Source organism: Urocampus carinirostris, chromosome 4 (genome assembly GCF_059441175.1).
Source record: "Urocampus carinirostris isolate Australia breed hairy pipefish chromosome 4, RoL_Ucar_1.0, whole genome shotgun sequence".
Lineage (NCBI taxonomy): Eukaryota > Metazoa > Chordata > Actinopteri > Syngnathiformes > Syngnathidae > Urocampus > Urocampus carinirostris.
The window spans coordinates 43,054,022-43,075,464 of NC_142352.1; the positions used below are offsets into that span (position 1 = coordinate 43,054,022).

A 21,443-nucleotide genomic window follows, 5' to 3' on the forward strand; every position below is an offset into this window, starting at 1 on the left:
ATGGAATACAAACGAAATGTTTCATAATACCGACAACAAAACATTCTACACCATGTCCCTGGGCATGTTGGTGAAGAACGGCTATTGACTAGAATTAAAAACCACAGTTACTCAGTTAAGATATGAAACATACATAAGTATTATTTTTTTGCTAAATTAATGTTAATGAATCAATGTGAATTGTCTATATATAATGACACGTCTCCATTCAAACTAGTCAACACTTTCTTTCAATGCAAATGCAGTCTGTAAAACAAACTGCAAAAATGTAGGAGCACATATGACATTGACAAACTGTACTATAAATGGATGCTGAATCATTTCAAAACTGAATTACTTTAACCTAGGACAATAATAAGCATCATAGTCAGACTCTGTCATCATGAAGCAACCTTAAGCCCAACAAAACCACTGCACACTCAATCTTTCCATCTGAAGAACAGCAACTGCCCACCAATTACAATGTCGTAAACCACTAGAGAGGGATCAAATTGGAGTTACGGGTGCTTCTGGCTTACATGCTTTTAATCTCAAGGACATATGTTGTTTTCATAATGAGATTTTAAAAATAGAGACTTGACTGACAGATTTATAGCTGCAAAAAAGATGCAACAATGAAAGCAAAACAAGTATTGGACATGTGTTGTTCTGACTATCCATTCATCCATGTTCTGCGCTCATCCTCACTAGGGTCACGGGGGATGCTGGAGCCCATCCCAGATATCCTCAGGCAGTGGGCAGGGGACACCCTGAACTGGTTGCCAGCCAGTCGCATAGCACACAATGACATACAATTCACATAGCGACAATATGGACAAGCCAATTAACCTGCCATGCATGCTTTTTGGAATGTGGGAGGAAACCGCAAAACCAGGAAGAAACCCATCCTGGCACGGGGAGAAAATATAAACTCCACATGGGGAGGCTGCAGCAGCTGGACAGAAACCCTGGATCTCTCTATACCTTGGAGCTGCACGCTAACCACCCTTGTTATAACTAATGATTAAATATTTGTGTATGTGTATTTATAAAGTGTGAGTTGATTTGAGTGCTTTGAAGGCCAGAATGTTTCAAGCGTCTAAAGCAGGGATCTCAAATTTGCTGATAGTTTGAGGCCGCCGCCTTCATAAGAAAGTTAAAAGGACAGTGAGTATTATTTTCCCACTTGCGTGTGTTTCTCTTAGTTTTATTGGGAAGAAGGGAAATGATAGTACACACGATCTGTAAATCGCCGGTTGCAGGGAGCAGGTTGCTCAAACACGGAAGTGGTATTTCCATGGCGAGCGATGACATTGTCGAGAGCGGGGAAAAAAACAGATCAGTGGCCGGGACAGAGGAGCAACATCGTAGTCGAGATCAGAAAAGGGGTCGGATATAGAGGGGAATCAGAACAGTCAGGGTTAAAAAGCTTGCCTAGCATAAGCTGAGGTTCGCAGACGGACTGACAACCGGTGACAGGAAGACGGGGGTAAAAAAAGTGACAGGTAGCCAATCAGCGTCCGAGGTAGTTGCCCCCAAAGGAGCAGCCTCAGGTGCCTAGCATCAGTAAACATGACATGTATTACTTTTGAAAAATAGAGAAATGAGAACATAAAAAAAACAAAAATAACTACGAAAAAAGGACCAAAAAGAAAAAAAAGAAAAAAAGAGAAATAAAGGTACTAAAAGAAAGAGACAGAAAATAGGAATTTTTTGTATTTTTTCTTCCTTTTTTTTCCTTTCATTGCCCGGAGGTTACCCACACAAGCACGGGGAGAACATGCAAACTTTACACAGGAAGGCTGGTAACTGGATTTGAACCCATAACCTCGGAACTGTGCCACGGGCGCGCTAACCACTCAGTCGCCATGCCACCCTTATCTATTATATTATGTATAACTATTATATATAACTGTAATACAAAACTATTATCAGTGTCTGAAACTCATGACGAAAAGTTACCGGACAGCAGGGCAGGCAACTTTTCAGCCATAAAGTTGCCTGCCCCATTTTTCACAACTTGAGACACAATAAGATGACTAATTGCAAAAAAAAGCCATTATTGCAAAGTATAAAGGATTGATAATCAGAATATATAACAAAACAACACTTTAAAATTAAGTTTATTATAAATCTACTTATAACATTCATTGCATGTACATATATGACATCGCTGTTTTCCATCTGCCATCAGTATGTACCTGTATTTACTCATTTTCATTTATGCAATGTTTGCGTTGCGTCGTCTGCTACAAGCCATGTGAACTCCTGTTTCCACAATGCTTTTAATGTGTGTTTACGTTTTGTAGCGTCATAAATTTTGCTAACTTCTTTTGAAAACTTCTTCTGGGGCTGAGGTTTAGGCTTGATTACTAGTAAAAGGATATGTCAGAGTGTGCAGTTTCCTCATGCGTGAGAAGATAAGCAGGACATTGTGGTTCAGCCTTTAAGCATATTAATTCATCAACAGCAAACAAACAAGAACACGGCTCCATTCAATACAACATGGCGATCAACAATTAGCAAAACGAAATATAGTGCGTGCGTAATGACGTCATAAAATGGAAAACGTCTTACCGCAATACCACGAGTAAGAGCGCTGTTGAATTGACAAATCTTAACAATTCCTAACCAGGTATCCATTTTTTGGTGTTCTCTTTGCGTCTACTTTGGAAAATGATACGTAAATGCGCGACCTTATACTGGTTGGGAAAGTCCGGAAGCACAAAGTTATTCGATGCAGGCTTCTGATTGGCTGCCGAGTATGCAAATTGCCAAACGAACCGAAATTCCAAAATTTCCAAAACGAACGAAGATTTCGAAATCGGGATGAAACCTTTATTTGTAAAAAAAACAAAAACAAGAAATTAAAAAACCCGAAAGATTTCATTTTTTTTCTTGAAAAAGTTGTTGGCCACCCGGGCAGAGACATTAGATAGATAGATAGATAGATAGATACTTTGTTCATCCCCGAAGGGAAATTCACATTTCCAGCAGCAACCCTGAGCTGAGAACAAACAATCGAGAACAATCGAAAATAACACGGGAGCTGCTGGAGTGGCTGCCATTCGTGACGGCGCCGGAAGAAACGATTCAATTTGAATCATGTACAGACAAACAAACAAAATATTTATGTTTCAATAAGTGGAAAATGGGGGGAAAATAATTTCTCATACTGAAATAACTAGGTAAAACTAATTTTAAGTTACCTGTCCAAATGAATGTTGTGCCATCTCACCTTTCCCACTCTCTCTCCTGCAGTTGACTTGCTGCTGCTCGCTCCTGAAACTAATACTTACCTCTTTGTGTATTGCCTGCATAAAATAAAAGGCCTGAAATAGTTCAGCCGACGTGCAATTACGCCCGACGTAAAAGATGCATGCCCCGGTCGTCCGAGTAGACGTTATTTCAGATATTGTGAATAAAGTGATTTAATAAAGCCAGCAAAGATCTTGCACGTACTTTCAAAAAATACTATCCTACAAGATAGAAAAGGTAAGAAAGGAAACAAACTTGCCGTGTCTTATAATGATACGAAAGAATATAGGAGACAGTGGAAGCAACTTCTCCACATCATTCAACCATTACAGGGGAAACAAACATGAAACCCAGATATTACAGACAAAAGCTTACGTTTTTTTTCGCTACTTTGGAATACAAAAATAAAAAGGAAAAAAAAATAAAGACAGACAGACAAAGGTAAGCTGTCATTAGCATTAGCAATGTTAGCTGCGTTTGCAGAGGTAACGCTTGCTTGCAAGCTCAGTCGATTTTGCATCAGGCTATTCAATAGCTTTCTTGCCGTGGCGCTTGGATGCTAGCTAGCTCTGTTTAGTGTCGCATCCAGCATATGTTTGACCAACTGTATACTGAATATTAATTAGCAATGCTATATATGTACATTCTAACAACTTTATACTGTTAATGTTAAACCATTCAATTATAGATTTTGCTTTATGTTTAAGGGTTGTTGTCCTGCTGGGGGTGAACCTGAGGCCCATTCGCAGATCTCTTGCAGACAGATTTTCTTCCAGAATAGCCTTGTATTTGGCCTCATCCATCTTACCATTAACTCTAACAATCTTCCCAGTGCCTGCTAAGGAAAAGCTACCCCTGAGTCTGATGTTGCGACCACCGTGTTTGACAAATGGCATGCTGTTTTCAGAGTGATGTGAAGTGTTACTCTTATGCCAAACATAACGCTTAGCAGTCTGCTTAAAAAAATTCAATTTAGGTCTCATCTGACCAGAGTACTTTGTTTCACATCTTATTTGTGTCTCCCATGTGGTTTCTTACAAACCCCAAACATGCCCTTTTATGGTTTTCTTGTAGAAAGGGCTTTCTTCTTGCCACTATTCCATAAATGGTAGATTTATGCAGATTACGACTAATAGTTGCCTTATGCTCAGATTGCCCCACCACAGCTGTGCAATACTGCTGGTCATGTAATGTGCTAATGGTTACCTCTTGGTTGCTTCTCTGATTACTTTTCTTTTTGTTTGGGTCAAATGTTAAGGCCAGTTCTTGGTAGGTTTGCAGTGGATTTATGCTCTCCCCATTTTTCTCTCGCACAGTGCAGCGGGAGACATTTCGTAACATCATCTTGTATCCCATTCTTGCTTTGAACTTTTCCACAACTCTATTTCAGGTCTGCCTGGTGTGTTCTTTGGTCTTCATAATGCTGTCTGTTCTTGTGTGTCTCCTTTCATAGACCTCTCAGTTCATCGTGAGCAGGTACATTTACACGCAGACCTAATGACATACAGGTGCACTCTGTTATTGTTATTCGTTTAGGCCGACATTGAATCATTCAGAAGTCGTCAGGAAACTTTTGGAGACAGTTGGCTAAGCTATGAGAACAGGATGCCAATATTTTTTGCAACTAACACCTGCTTTTTGAAATATTGTGGTTCTACTTCACAATGTGTTTTACATGTCATTGATTCTTGGGAAATATTTTCCATTTTTTAGCTTTGAATTCGAAGCCTACACAGTTAATAAAGGTTCTTGGGGGGGGCAATACTTTTGCTGAGCACTGTATTTTGTGCATACTCGTTTTGATCATTTCAAATTGTGTATAAAAAAAATGTGGGATTTTTTTTTGTTCAAAACTTTTTTTGTTAGACCGATCTTGTGTTGCCCGTTTTGGCTCTAATCTGGAACGTCTCAATTACTAGTAGAAGGCAACAAGGTCATCGCTAATATATTCACAGTATTCTACATAGCCTGTTTTATTGTGAAGAAATAGTTTTTTGTCAGTTTTGTCATCGCCTAGAAAGGTGAATTGAATTCAATAACAAGGGTATAATTGGCTGAGGTTTTTCCTGGTCTTTGGCTCGTCTACCATGGGAAAGCATGTTTGGGATTTATTTGCAGCACTTGTTTAGTCTTTTGAATGCCTGGTTGCTATGTAGTTAGCTAGCAAGTTAGCTAGCATCCAAAGTGTTTTGTTTTGATATCATCACAGATTTGTTTCTGACAAAGACTTGTAAAATATTGAGCTTCTACAGCAATCCCAACGTAAAGTCCGGGGGAATAAAAAGTGCCAAATCAGATACCCACCACATGGTTTCTGTAGCTAACGTGCATTGACACAACACCGCTAATGCTCTCTATACCTTCCGGAATATGCTCTGCAATCACTGTTAATTAAACGTTGCACTATTAGAGCATTGGGAAAATAATACTGCGGTCCCGCCGGTTTAAGTAGTAATTAAATATTATCCTGCGGTCATAGAGATCCGGCTCAAGGGTCAGACCTCGAGTTTGATATAAGTGCTGTATGCCATTCAGCATTATTAAGTCACCAACAGGAGTATTCTCCTGACAAGTATGGAAAAAAACTGAAAAGCACACCAAGGAGAGGGATCTTTAAGGATTACCCAACAAAGCATTTCTCATACTAATGTCATCTAAAGACTGTCGAATTCACATTGCATGCACGTCATGGAAGGGCCTTTTTATCGTAAAAATGCAGTATGCTTAAACTAGCAAAGCTGAATACAAATCCAGCTAATGGCCATAGTCAGCTAAATAAAACATGATGTTGACACAATGTAGAAAAGAGTATTCAGCTAATTTATGGCAACACACATGGGCTGCAATTGACGTTAACTAACTGGATCATAGGTTTTACTGTACGTCTAAATGTTTGTCAGTATATAGCCAGGTAAGTGTGTCCCACTGTTGGCTAGTAACCTGGTAACTATGGGAACCTTACTCACCTCTTCATAGACATAAAATTTGACCTCAATAGAATAAATTCATATATGTTCTAAATAGAATAAAACTGATGAGAAAAATCCCCCTTTTTACTTCAAAAAATATTACATTCAAAAACATGTACTTAGATTTATGTTCAATTGTAAGTTCACTAACGTTTTATGTTCACTGCGACTGTTTTGAAAATGACACAAGAGACTGGCATACGTACTTGAGGAATACGCATCCAGAGCCGCTAGGGGGCGCTGTCCAAAAAACCTGGATGCTGGTGCGTCGGCGAGGTGTCCCCTCTGTCACTGCAGGGGGGCAGTTAATCATAAATTGTGTTTCCTCCTCATCAATTATCTGTTAAAAATAAAATAATAACAACATGTTAACATTTTTGGAACACTATGCCTCGCACAAAACAGTTCAAAAGTATTCATCTGCATAGCATTATTCTCCTATAACATCGAGTAAGATTCACATAATTACTGTTCAGGAAGTGTGCTTAAACCCCATACTATATTTGTTTTTAAAGGTCCTTGAAGGTAAGAAAAAACAAGACCAGTGAGACCATGTTCATCATCTTTAAATATCAAGATTAAGGTAAGAGCCGTATTGCTTTTTCTGGGAATTTTGGTATTGATCCAATCCAAGTAAATGTAGGGTAACATCAATTAAAAACGATCCAATGCCAATGTTTTTTGCTAGGAAACATCATGATCATTGAATAAAAGAACCCTCCCCCCTTAAGTTGGTTTATAATTACAAAAAACACAGTAACACAAAAATTTTGGGAACTAAAATTATTATTTTTTTATTTAAAATAACTATATAACTAGTATAAAAAATAGATATTTCTATTCCACAAGAAGCCAAGAGAGTCAAACCAAAAACAGTACTGTAATGCAATGCAATTTTTAAACCACAGCACTATTACAGGGGGAACAAACATGAAACCCAGATATTATAGACAAAAGCTTACGTTTTTGATCGCTACTTTGGAATACAAGAATAAAAAGGAAAAAAAAACTAAAGACAGACAGACAAAGGTAAGCTGTCATTAGCATTAGCAATGTTAGCAGCGTTTGCAGAGGTAACGCTCGCTTGCAAGCTCAGTCGATTTTGCATTCAGGCTATTCAATGGCTTTCTTGCCGTGGCACTTGGATGCTAGCCAGCTCTGTTTAGTGTCGCATCCAGCATATGTTTGACCAACTGTATACTGAATATTAATTAGCAATGATATATATGTACATTCTAACAACTTTATACTGTTAATGTTAAACCATTCAATTGTAGATTTTGCTTTATGTTTAGGGTTGTTGTCCTGCTGGGGGTGAACCTCAGGCCCATTCGCAGGTCTCTTGCAGACAGATTTTCTTCCAGAATTGCCCTGTATTTGGCCTCATCCATCTTACCATTAACTCTAACAATCTTCCCAGTGCCTGCTAAGGAAAAGCTACCCCTGAGTCTGATGTTGCCACCACCATGTTTGACAAAGGGCATGCTGTTTTCAGAGTGATGTGAAGTGTTACTCTTATGCCAAACGTAACGTTTAGCAGTCAGCTTAAAAAAATTCAATTTAGGTCTCAAAAACAGTACTGTAACAAAAATACAAATAGGGTATCAGAATGTATCTTCCATTGCACAATATTTTGAAAAATAAGTCAGTAAATATATCTTTTGGTTGTGTTGACATAATAACAACAAATTGTAGTTTTTTTTAGGAACAGTCACATATTTACATTCTTTATTGTAGCTCGTTACTTACTGACGGACGTGCTTTTTATCATGTGGTCATGTGAATTTGTGGTGATGCCACAGTAGCACAGCACTTTACCACCAAATGACTCCTAGCATTGTCCTTTTCTGTAGTCTAAAAAAGTACACACCGCGCCTTCTGTTTGCCTCATTTTCAGCTACTCGTAGGGGTTGGCGGATCGATCTGACTGTCCAAAACTCTATGTAGCCACCTCTATTGCCTGGCAGGCTTGATGCAGCTGGCCAGCCAGGTAGGAGGGGCTATCACGTGGTCATAAAAGTGTGCCTGTCAGTAACCCAGTCAGGCATAGATATTGAGAGTTGCAAAGGGCACTGGGTTAGGGAGGGGATGAGCTATCTACAAAGAGAAGCAGCATTTAAAAAAAAGAGGCAAGAGCAAAGTATTGATCTTGGGACAATAGTATCTACCTGATCCAAGTACTTTCTTCGTATCGATTTTACCGATATTTAGAGTGACCAAGCCACACCTAGTGAGAAATTGATCATGAAGATAAAGTAATGTTATAATTCACATCTGTACTGGCACGTTTCAGTTGGCTGGACTCAATAGAAGTTAACGCTTGCACTATTATGCATTTTGGAATCCTTTTTCATTACTATAAAAAAATACTTTCTTGAAAGAGCCACATTAAACCGGTTCTCAACACCTATTACTGAACTGTATTGTATCCAAAAACTTGGAAAATGGATGGTGCAAGGTTTTTCTGTGGGTGTATGAGCTTGATTGTGTGTGCGTGCATTTCTGCACATTGGTGTGTGCACCTGAAGTGGATTTTGAATGAGCGAATGAGTTGTCTGTCCCTGTGTGCCCTGCGATTGGCTGGTACGGCTAATGAGATGAGATGAGATATATATATATATATATATATATATATATATATATATATATATATATATATATATATATATATATATATATATATAAAGGCGCACCCGGTCGCAATTTTGGAGGTAATGTGTTTGATAAAATCTAAAACCAAAAAGATAAATGTCATCTTGAAAGGCAATTTAAAATAAAATAGAGAACAACTGTCTGTCACGGTTGCCATGGCGCCCAATTGGCCTCGCCTGTGTGGCACCAGCTGCGGCCCTCAACGAACCTCTGCCCCGCAACACGTGGGTTTCGACTCGGTCCTGTTTTCTGTGGGTATTTCCTGTCCGGTATTGTTCCCATTTATTTTGTCCTGTTTAATATCGGTTTCCAGTTTTGTTCCTGTCTTGTTTGTCCTGTTTAATTACGGTATCCTGTTTTGATATCATTCCTGTCTGTCCCGTCCTGTCCGGTATCGGCCTCATCTGTCCGATATCTGCTCGGGCAATTGGTATCGAATTCATCCGCCTCTGGCTTCCTACCATTCCACCCCAGACTGCTGCCTAAAGTGCATGACTGCCCATTTCCCGTAAAATAAAAGGCTTGTGTGAGAAACGTCACGCATTTGGGTCCTGATCCTGTTCCGGTTTTTGACAGTGGCTAAATAAATGTACGCTAAACTAACATGACATGATCTGCCTGGTAACGACATAACATATTAAGAGTTATTCAGATAACATAGAGAACATGCTTAGCACTCTAAATCACTCAAAATCATTAAATCCAATGAAATATTCATCCTCCATGCCACTTCCTCTTTATGTCGCTTACGTAAGACTCATCGTCAACTCCGACTTGGGAAACCAAGTACTGTACCTTAAAAGTCTCTTTCTGCTGCTCGTTTACTATTTTCGGCTGCATATTTCACTAGTTGCAACTTGTAATCGGAAAATTATGATTTTCTTTTTGGTTCCTTCTTAATTGTTTTATAAATGATTAGAAACATTATCAACACAGGCCTACCTAGAGCGTCCTCTTGTCTTTATTTAGAAAATAACATGTGAAATGATATAATGATGTGTTAACAATTTAACACATTAGATTTTGTGTGAAAATAACGTGTGAAATGATATAGTAAACATTTTACACATAAGTCGCGCTGGAGTATAAGTTGCACCCCCCGCCAAACTGTGAAAAAAAAACTGCAACTTATTGTCCAGAAAAAAAACGACATTATATATGATTGTGAGGGCATTATCTTGAAAACAAGCACAATTTAAGATTGTGAAAAGTTTGTTACTTTCTACATGTGGATTGCGGTAGGTAACATGAGGCCACACCTTTTTAGGAATGGTTAGCGCTGATTTACTAAAGCAAAGCAAGGATTTTGAATGACCAGTCTCCACAGTTTATTTTGATCAATGTAAAAGCTATTTTTGCAAAGAGATGAATTTGGGGCTCATAATTTTATATATCAAATGTGTTACTGAAGGTGAGAAAACAAATTAAAATGGAGGAAACAAATTCAACAACACGTTAGGAGCATCTGATTGACACATTGAAAATATTTTACCTCTTCAGCAGATGATTTTGCTTATTTAACGTATAGTTTTTCTTCTTTTTACAAGGGCGGCAGTAGCTCAGGAGGTAAAGCGCTCGTCTTGGGATCAAGGGATCCCAGTTCGAATCCCAGCTCGTCCGTGTTACATGTCGAAGTGTCCTTGGGTAAGACACTGAACCCCTAATACCCCCAATAAGCAGGTTAGCACCTTACAGGGCTGCAAAGCCGCTATTGGGAAATGTGGAGCACATTGTAAAGCGCTTTGGGAAGTCATTGACTTGAAAAGCGCTATATAAATGCAGATCATTTCATTTCATTCTTTTGACAATATAGACAATTCTAATTGTACTGATTTTTTTCAAATATTGTGCCATGGAAGTTATTTTAGTTGTCTTGGTGACACAAAATTAACATTTTTGTTACTTTGCTGCTGTCTTGAGCTCTCTCTCTACCCATAACCAGCACCAATCATCTCCCTGTTCTGTCACTGCACCCTGGTCTGGTCATCTGTCTGTTCTCGTTTACCACAAGCTGTTTTGAATTCCCTGCCAATCAAGCTCTGTATTTAAAGCCCTGCCTTACAGCCTACCTTTGTCAGATCGTCTGCAAAGCTACACCCAGAACCTGTTTGTCTGCGCTCACCAACCTTGTTGCTCGGTTTCCTCTTCGTTCCATCTTTCAAGCCATCCTTCTTAAAGGTAGTCCCAAATCTCGACTTCAAGATTTCTTTACTCTCCAAGACCCTCTCTCCCGTTTCCCCCATCCCTAAATAAACTTTCTAAATATGACACAATTGTGGTCCTCGCCTGTCTGATCTGTGACAGCTGCTTTTATTTGTTTGTCTCCCCTGCCTTTTGTTCTGATACAGCAGTAATAACAAACTATTTGTATTTATATATTGTACTTTTAAAGATTGCATTGTAGTTATTGAATGGAAAATATGATATTCTAGTGCTTAAAATATTGTGTTGTAAAGTGGTCTGCTACTGGGGCAACACCACAAGTTAACATGAACACATGAAAAATGCTTTCTTCATCAGAGAGCAATGAGCTTTAACCAAAAAAGGAAACATGTTACTGTTCCTGAACGAAAAACCTGTAAATCGGTTGTCACAATGGCTACAGAACCAAAAGAGCTTCTACTCATTTGATTTAAAAAAATATTGTGCAATAATGTATGTTATAGTTACATTGTTGACATTGTTATACAGTATTATTATTTTCATTACATTGTGTTTTTTGTTTTTTTTTGCCTCCTGGCTTTTGTAATGAAACAGGTGTGATAAAAACATGTATTTTTTTATCCTTGTTATATGGTTATTTATTTTTTCCTAAAAATGAGTGCCTGGACTATTTTTGTGTCGTCTTCATCAAAATAAGAAACTAACCCAATGGATGTTCAATTATTCAATGATCATGATATTTCCAAGCAAAAATTATCCGAATCAGATCAATATCGATCGAACAGCATCGTGTTTATTTTATTGGATCGATACTATAACCTATAATATCGCCCACCCTTACAAAAATAGCAAAACATCTCATCTTGAAATGTAGTTTAAAAAAATAAATCCTTAAAATGAGAAAGCATTTTGCCCAAGGTGCAGCAATTGCTTGACAAAACATTCAAAAAACTAGGACTTGAAGATCCCAGTCACGATGAGTGATGTAAAACAATATATCATTTTATGGAGATTCTAATTGTGAATTTTCAAAGACAAATACCTTGTTTGGTCGGTCAATACATTTGATTAAAGAAAATAATCACATTTAGAACATTGGTATGACTGCCTCATTTCAAAGTCAGATTTGTAATTCAGTTTTGATTATGATAATAGAATCTTTGTTCCTGGAAATCTTTAAGTAAACAACGAGTTGACATAGTTTGTCAAGACTGATGGTCAACATTAAAGTGCTTACTGCTTTGAAATAAATTAAGACATTTCCAACCGTCTCCGCTTTATCAATAAATGTGTGTTTGTGTGTGTGTATGTGAGTGTGTTTGTGCGTGTGTATGAGAAAATTTGTGCGTGGGTCGGTAGCCTGTCAGAATACACCCACTCGATATATCCATGTCTTTTTACAAAAATCCTCAAGTGACCTGACTAGATGTCAGCACATGTTAAAATCGTTGAGGACCCTTGGGTATCAATTAAACCAAGTCTTCAGACTCTACACTATAAGGAGCAATCAATTGCTCAACCGGGACTTTTGACCTTCTTGTTTACTCTCTCATATCCGTCAAATATACCAAAAACAGATAGGAGGAATTCAATTTGGTAAAAAAATTGTTGCAATGTGCATGTGCGAGAGACTTGTTAACTCTTTTGGCTTGGAGTGGAATTTATTGTTTTAATTTTAAATCATCCTATGCTGTGCTTTGCATATTCTCATGGTTGTGCAGGTATTTTGCCAAACTCTCACTTGAGTTATTTCCCAAATCACCCGTTTAGACCTTGCATGTAACAAATACGGACACATGTTGCAGTTAAGGGGCGAGGTTAGGGGTTTGTAAATTACTGTCCACAGGCCTTACATCAAAATGGTAAAAAAAAGAATGGTAATACATAGTATGATAAAAAGTACTAACATAAATATGTTGCTTTGTTGCCACTCTTGTTGCAGAGTCCCTTTGTGTCCCCCTGACCCCTATAAAAATATATATTTTCCATAAATCATTATTGTAAACAAAAAAATGCAAATGTCATTGCTACATGTTTTATGTACATTTTGTCCATTTTTCTTTTATGTTTTTTTTTAACAATAGGTATGAAGATATTTATCAAATGTCCTTATTCTACCTTAAAACAAAGACTAACAGGCTCAAAGACAGTGACTACCCAGAGGTATGATTTTTAGATCTTGAGTAAATCGCGAATATATTTGTGGATCTGAACATTTACATGTGTAAATATTTTTGAAACAAATCTCTCTGCACATAGGTGTTAGGTAAAATGACGACGATACGTAGCTTACATTTCCAGTTGCGGGAAGTTCTTCCCATTACAATTTTTTTTGCAAGGCCCATAATAAATGTCCATATTTTATATGTCATTCTTGCACTCCTACACATTTCATTCTGCTCTGTAAAGGTGTAGCAACCTCTTGGAGGACAATGCCATACAAACTAAATCAATTGCCGTTAATCATGACTGAAGAAATGCAATGGCAAAGTGAAACAGTGTTTGTCTCATTTTTAGTTCTGAAAGATGGCAACAATTTGAAGCATTTAAAAGCACTTCACCCTAAATTCAAGCATGTTTCAATCTTTGAAAAACAACAATACAATTTACGCAGTTTTAAAGAATTTCAGGCACATGTAGGAACCGTGTATTTGTTAATTTATTTGGAAATTTTGTCACAGAGAAATGTTATCGCAGTACCTTTTATTGCATCGTTGTTCCGGTTCACTATTTGTCATTGCACTATTTATTGTTTCAATGTACTTAAAACATATGCTAGTCTCTATGCACTACTTGTAAATATTTTTGTCTATTTATCCTGACATTATTTGTGGTTTTTTTAGGCTCTTATGTTTATCCTTAAATGCCATGTAAAATTAAATTCTATACGATATTCACTGTTTTTATCAATGACAATAAAGATCATTCGTATCCCTAATTGTAAAAAATGTAATGCAAATTTAAAAAAACAGCAAACAACATTTTACATTGCATATTATCAAACAGGGACGTGAGATATAACGTTGCTGGAATTCTGAGTGTTTCAAACCAATAATGAAATTGTCCAATAATAAACAAATGTAAATGAAATGACAATTTTGTGACCCAATGTGCCTCTCAACCCAAAACGTATGGCCACCCTTGGGCAAGATAAAAGTGTTTCTCGTGAAGTCAGGATCATTCCTGAGACGGTGACGCTTTCCACGGAATTGTGCATCAAGCGATATTGTGTGGTGAGGCTTTTGGCTTGTTCTTTAAGACTGGATTCTTATGTGGGAAGAGATGAATGAAGGATTTAATGTGTGTGCAGTTTGGCAAAAGATGTGAGTGGGGTTCACATAAAGGAAAATAACTTAAAGATTAAGTGAGATGTGACAGTAGAGGAGAATACTGTAGTGCATTTAATAACAGCAGTTTATTTTGGTTGCGTGGTCACATGACATCGCCAGAAAATGGTAGATCATGCTGAAGTGCAATGTAGGTTGCCAGCCCCCAAGGAAAGTCAAACAGTGCTATTTTACCCAATGAACTGCCAATCTCCACGAGGCTTAAATATTATTATGTTATATACATTTACCATGTTAGTTTATGTTGGATTTAAAAGGTTCTTCTTTGAATTCTACTGAATTATATTATTTTTGTAGTGAATATTAAGTTTGTGTTTTTTTTTTAATACTTGGTTTTGTTTGACTTTTTAATAGTTTTTACTTCCTACTCTTTGATACTGCGTATTTCATGAGATGTTCCTGTTTCTTTGACTGACTATTGCACAATAAACCTGAAATAATTTTAAACACACACACACACACACACAAAACCGTTTTAATTGAAATGTAGGGTATAAAATATTTCATATCTTTATTTTATTCCTAGTTGTAATTTTGTTTAACAGTCTACTCATTTCCGTTTTTGTTAAATGTGGGGTGTGTCGTTTGAGGTGTCCTTAAAAAGTTGAAAGTATGTGATAACAATGCCCAACTGAGTTCAAAGAGCCTTAACGGTATATTTTATTTTTTCAACCGTGCCTATCTGCTCTTATCAGAGCTGTTCGGGACTTGTATCAAATTAGGAAGCAGGAAAGAGGGGAACGAGAGCTATTTCATGCTCATCCTTGTGTTTTTTTGTTGTGGTGAAACTGAGAAAAGGACTGTTTTAAACACAATCCAAACATCAACCAAAACCCTAAAAAAAGATGATAAAATAATAATCCATTCCAACGGGTCTCAGAAATGCACATACTTGCACATGCCACACAGGCAGCTTGACGAAGGCTGCAATAATGACATAAGCCAGAGAATGGCGTCTGCGAGTAGAACATATTAAAAATTTCAGAGAGCACCTTTCACAGGACATTAACGATTATTTAGCACCCTATTGTGCAAAGAAACTAACATTCTGAGCTAACACTATTTTAGAATACGTAATTATATCTATCTACCTACCTACCTAGCTACCTACCTACCTACCTACCTACCTACTTACCATCCTTCCTTCCTTCCTTCCTTCCTTCCTTCCTTCCTTCCTTCCTTCCTTCCTTCCTTCCTTCCTTCCTTCCTTCCTTCCTTCCTTGGTCATATCCATCAAGAGGGGTGACCGACAGCAAGACAAACACATACAATAACAAAGAAAACAAAAAAGGGAAAAAAATTGCAAAAAACACACATACAAATTTTTGGACCATGGCCAATCCGAACACCCAAACAAGTTAGGCACCTCGGCACCTAAGTTGGTCATGCTTTCGTCCATCCAGATGAAACGGATAATACGTAAGAATACGTAATTTAGTTAACTGAAATTGCAAGGCACTTCTCAATTTGACAAACACGACCAAATACTGTGCAGCCATGCTTGCTGTAACTTGAAAAGTTGGATCCACAGGCACAAAACCACTGTCTAGCAAGTACTTTCTGACTTCTGTGTCTTTCCCTCTCTTAGGACCAAAATATGTTTCTTTGCAAAGGTGGAGGCGTTTTACAGCACAATGTTATAACATCGTCTTAGATCAAGTAACTCCATGATGGAAGGTAAAAGATAATCCCTGTGAGAAGATGTAAAAAGTCAGCAGGGCAAAAAACGAATAGTCTACTTTTTATGTCTTTGAAATTTAGAGGCTAAGTTAACAGCAAGTACCACCACAGAGAAGTGTGACTTTGGTATATGTGGTCTATGAGCTACACTTCGGGCTCCAAATTCAATAAATCAAAGACAAAAAAATCAAAACATGTTCCTAATACTATTATTTTGGCAAACTGACGACTATTTGCTAGAAACGAAAACATGTGGTCTTGTCCTTTTTCGTTTTTTTGAAATGACAAAGACACTGCATGTTGTGGTGCTTTGCTTGACCTTAAAGCACTTCCATGTGGTCTATCTTTAGATATTGTTAAACGCAATTTGAGTTCCACAGCTACTAACCTATTCAGTCTAATGAGTTGCAATAGACATATAAGTCACTTCATATGTTAAGTTTGCATCATATGACAGTAGATTGATTGTGTGGTTTCCATATTTCCTGACAACAAGTGTGAAAAACAACACTAACGTTGATAAACAAAAGTTTTATTGCACACTAAATTATTAACAACAATGAGGAATAATCTTAACAGTTTGCATGCTAGGCATCAACTTTGCGCCATGAGCTCATCCGTTTCAGTAAATGTATTTAATGAGGCATAAACTTAGTGATAAAAAAAAAGGCTGATATAAGGGTTGAAATTATAATGAAGACAACGGACAATAAAAGTGACTCAAGCATGTTCTGTGATGATTATTTCTCACACCATCAAGCAATATTCTTATCCTATCTACTTCTGCACATTAGCACAGCAAAAACTCATTTTCACCCTTTGCCATGGTCAGGTGTGTGTAACAGCGCCATGCTGTCTTTGTCAGCTCCGCACTTCTCTTCCCTTCTCTGCCTCTGCCTGGATATGCCTCAATAAAATGCTAATTGGCCTCTAAACTCCAGCGGTTCCTTAGCGTGAACCCCACGTGAGACAATCACTATACGGTTCTCAATGCGATACAGTAAAATTAGTATACGAGAAAATGAAAGGCAGGCATGAAGCAACCAGCTTGTTAGCAGACTTTCAGATGGTAACTTGATAATGATGTTTCCCCCCCTGGCTGCAATGTCTTACCTGGAAATGTCCAATGTAGTCCTCCTCCTTGTCTCCCGCTGCGCCCTCCTTCAAGGCGATGAGGGTGAAGCCTCTGAAGTAGGAGGGGTTGGTCGCAAACAGAGTCACTGGTTGAAGGTAAATCAAAGCAGGGAAACAAAATGAACTTTTAGGACCACCGCAGGATAACGAACCTGCACCATGTTGTCATTTTTTTTTACTTAAACTGTTAAATATAACTTATAAATATGTTTTCAGAAACATTGTCCCAGAGTGCCAAAAGCTACAAAATGATTTTTCTTATATTACTTTAAAAAACCATTATAAAGGTTTTTGCCGCTGCTAATCAGGAAGCATCAAGCATCTGGGAATCATTTCAGTATGATAAATAATGATTAGATGGCAGATGTTGCTTTGATCACATCTTTGTCCACACATCGAGAGAGCCCAATTTCCTACTGTTGTTTCCTTTTTCCCGCGAATGAGTGTTTAGGCGGCCCCACGTAGAATGTGAGAATAGCAAAGATATAAACAAATAGTAATAGGCAGTTATGACTCCTCAACAGAGCTCATGCTTTTCAAAAAAAGATGAAAAAGTCCCATTGTCATGGTCTGGTTTGAGAGGGATGACAGTTCGTGCAGATAAGCGGTTGCCAAAGGGAACAATATTGCCATGGTGATCGACAGTTCACGTATTGGTTATGCATCAGTTCAGTGTTTTTGCAATAAAATGATATTTTGCAAACAAAGTCCCATTGTGTTTAAGGAAAGCATTGTTTGCATACTTTCATAACAAGATGTTTGTCTTTGATTTTTTTCTTGAAAACGAGTAACTAAGCAACGGTCAACTGTTGTTTACTAAATAATGGTAAAAGCTAGAAACATAAATTTTCTAGGAAATGTGATGGTTCTACCTTTTTATATAAATTAGCTACAGAACAAAATTTTCAGTCAAAATGGTGAAAAAATGGCTGGCTTCGGCTCTTCGCATGTGAGACAAATGTCTGGCATTGAGTGAGTTAAAGGGACACTGTGTAATATTTAGTGACTCCTAGTGGTACAAAAACTTTCATTCAGTAAAAAAAAAACAATTGTAGATTTGAATACATGAACTATCATACCAATGTTATTTTTTATGAAAAGTCATAGGTTGAGAAATTGGCAATTCTTTTATATAAGTGGAATCCATACTTAAGTCGTCGCCATGTTTGTCTGCCATGTTGTTGCTTGCAGTGGCACTGGTTTTGTTCGCATGAGACAACATTGCCATCTAGTGGTCAAATATTACACATGTGGCAGCAGTAGCTCAGGAGGAAGAGGGCTTGTCTTGGGACCAAAAGGTCACACCTGAACCCCTAATGCCCCCGATAAGCAGGTAGGTGCCTTGCCGGGCTAACGCCGCTGTCGGCGTGTGGGTGTGTGAATGGGTAAGTGTGAAGCGCATTGCAAAGCACTTTAGCAGGTCTTCAGTGACTTGAAAAGCGCCATATAAATGCAGACTATTTACCATTACACACTAGCGCAATAAGTCCAGAGCATGAAAATGACTTTCTGACTATTAAATATTACTAATTATTTGTTTTCAGTACCGGACCCAACACTGGTAATATGCCATTATCTGTAATAAACAGTATTGGGCACTTTACTTTAAAACAGTAATTACCGTAGTTATAGTTACTCACAACGTCATCCAAAATGTAACTAAGTTAGTAACTAAATTACTCTGTAGGAAAAGCAACTAGATACAAGGGAAAGTAACTATTTTTGTTACTTTAAAAAGAGGTTGTATGTCAAATAATTTTAAATTTTCGGAGCAAAGACGAAACACTGTGGTGACGTCTTCGACTGGACTTTACTTGAAGAGATGGCAATTACGACTATTTTTAAAGAACTGTTTTTCGGGGTTTTTTTGCCTTGGCTTATTCGGGTCCCAAACGGCCTTTTTCTTGCTTTAATCCCAACATTACCAATTATTATGTAACATTATGCAAGGAATGACTTAAAAAATAAAGACAAAAAAGACAAAGATGGAAAAAAACAAACACAAGAAAAAAAGAAAGAAGAGAGATGAAAGGAGAAAAAAATAATCATACTTCACATTTTTTATATAAACACACAAACACTAGAAAACATAGGAAATACATTTAAATTGTTTATAAATCTACACTAAAAGATAAAATACAAAATAATTTTGACCTTTCTTATTCTCTACAAATGTGAAGTTAATAACACAGAATCCCCCAAAAATGGATATTGACCAATCACAAAAAAGGCGTCTCAGAGGAAACCAACTGTTGATTGGTAGGTTGACAATTCCCTTCACTTTCAAGAGCCGTCTCATCGAGACAATTCGTTCGCTAAAAACATGAGTTTGGTGCTATCAAATATAGGTCTAACATTTTTGGCGAATCAGCCATCATTAGCCTTTTCTTTCGGAGCTTGGTAAATACTATATTTGTAATCGCTTTCTAACTATATGGTAGTCGCTATTTTGAATTATGACATGATCCAAAAGAGCGTATGGTGCATGAGGACATGCCACCGTTGCCATTCTGCAGCCAAAGTAATGCACCACTGTGAGTAATGGTAACGGCGTTGTAACAGCGGAATTTTTTTGTTGTAAATTTACATGTGACTGAAAAAATAGTGTTGTTACGTAACTGTGTTATTCATAACCACATTAATCCCAACGCTGGTAATAAAAGAAAAGCAATTAAACCAAAACCATATCAAAAGTTGAGTTTGAGTTTTGTTTTGAGTCTAGTTTCAACAGGATTAGTTTGATTGTTTTTTTTTCAACCTGCGCTCTACAACTGTCTCAGTAATGCACAGGTTACTGCCTAAGTTCTACAAAACTATTATTTTGAATAATGTACAATATTTTTTGTGAACTGAAAGATCTGAAGTAATAACTGCTTTGTATTACCAATTAACTGTGATGATTAAAACCGAATGAGAAAATAGATTCATATAATTAATTCAGCAATATTATTTATTATAATGTACAATATTGTTGTGAACTGAAAAATCTTGAAGTGATAACTGATTTGCATTACCAATAAACTGTGATGATTAAAACTGAATGAATATATAGATTTATATTATATATTTGTCGGCGATTTACAATTTCAACCTCGATAACACCAAAGATCTCTTTTGGGACCCATAGATTTTTGAGCATGCGAGTCCCCGGGACCCATCACTTTTCAGAGGTAAAAGTAACACTGATCAAGTCCGAAAATATCGTTTAGATGACGTTTGGAGTATTTTTAATACAGTGGCGGGTCATTTTGACGTGAAGGCCACAAGAGGGCTAATATTGAATTCTACCTAAATCCATTGTGATAATCTCACGGTGCGTGTAATGGGGACACACACTTACCCCTGTAAGTGCTCCCTGGCTGGTAGCTCTCGGGATCGCCTTCCACACGGAGCCTGAAGTCGTTGTTGCCATCTCTCCTGGCACTCTGAGCCCGCAAAATGCGATTGCAGTAGCCGTCCGACTTGGCTCCCGTGTCAGAGGGCTCCTCGGTGGACGTGAAGGTGCTGCACGCCGCCGTGGAGATTAGACACAGCAGCAGCGTGACGCGAGGGCGCAGCCTGCGCGATGCCATCCTAAATCTTGTAGAACTTTCAGATGATAAGAAAGTTCCAACAAAAGCTCTTAATAATCCAAAACGTTAGCAAAGTGCAGTCCGCTAGGAGGCTGGATCCATGTTTGCTTTGCAGGAGAATGAGAGAAGCAGACACGGGGCAACGATGTACACTCTCCGAGGGAAAAGCGCACAATGGAGACGTCTGGTGAGTGTGAAAGCGAGCCGCTCGAAAGTGCGTTTGCCTCCACGACCACGGCTCGTCTTATTGACCAACCAGCAAAGACAAACATTCCCACATGAGTCAATGCGTTTGACATTCTGAAGTCGTGTACGAGGGCCACACGCACACACACACGCACACACAAACACATGCACACACACACACACACACACACACAAACACATGCACACACACACACGCATGCACACACATGCATGCACACGCGCACACACGCGCGCACACACGCACATCCTCACACACACAGGATTGGGAAACACCCCGATAAACGATTCCCAAAAAGTTACCAGATAATAAATGTCCTTCTCTATAGCCTGTAAAAAAGGGGTATGCAACTCATATAACTCAGGGGGCACGTGGTACAAAAAAAACATTCTTGCCAGACTAGTAAAATACTGGCATAAAAAGTGTGCCTTGGGCTGGAGGGCTTGGGGTCAATTTGGAAATTCACAATTAAATTATCATACCT

General features: G+C 38.0%; 1 protein-coding gene across 4 annotated transcripts in view; it reads right to left on the reverse strand.

Moving 5' to 3' along the window:
• Nucleotides 1–21,057, reverse strand: part of LOC148367636 (spondin-1-like) — a 104,958-nt gene extending 83,901 nt beyond the window's left edge. For 2 of the 4 annotated variants that reach the window (XM_088334631.1, XM_088334633.1), the window contains exons 1-3: nt 20,523–21,056; nt 17,162–17,268; nt 6,413–6,546 (exon numbers count right to left, since the gene is read on the reverse strand). In XM_088334631.1, the coding sequence (XP_088190757.1) occupies nt 6,413–6,546; nt 17,162–17,268; nt 20,523–20,754 (473 nt within the window). In that variant the 5' untranslated portion in view covers nt 20,755–21,056. Of the gene's footprint in view, nt 1–6,412; nt 6,547–17,161; nt 17,269–20,522 lie in introns of all 4 variants that reach the window. The other 2 variants (XM_088334630.1, XM_088334634.1) reach the window with 2 other exon arrangements.
• Between the last annotated feature and the right edge of the window lie 386 nt (nt 21,058–21,443).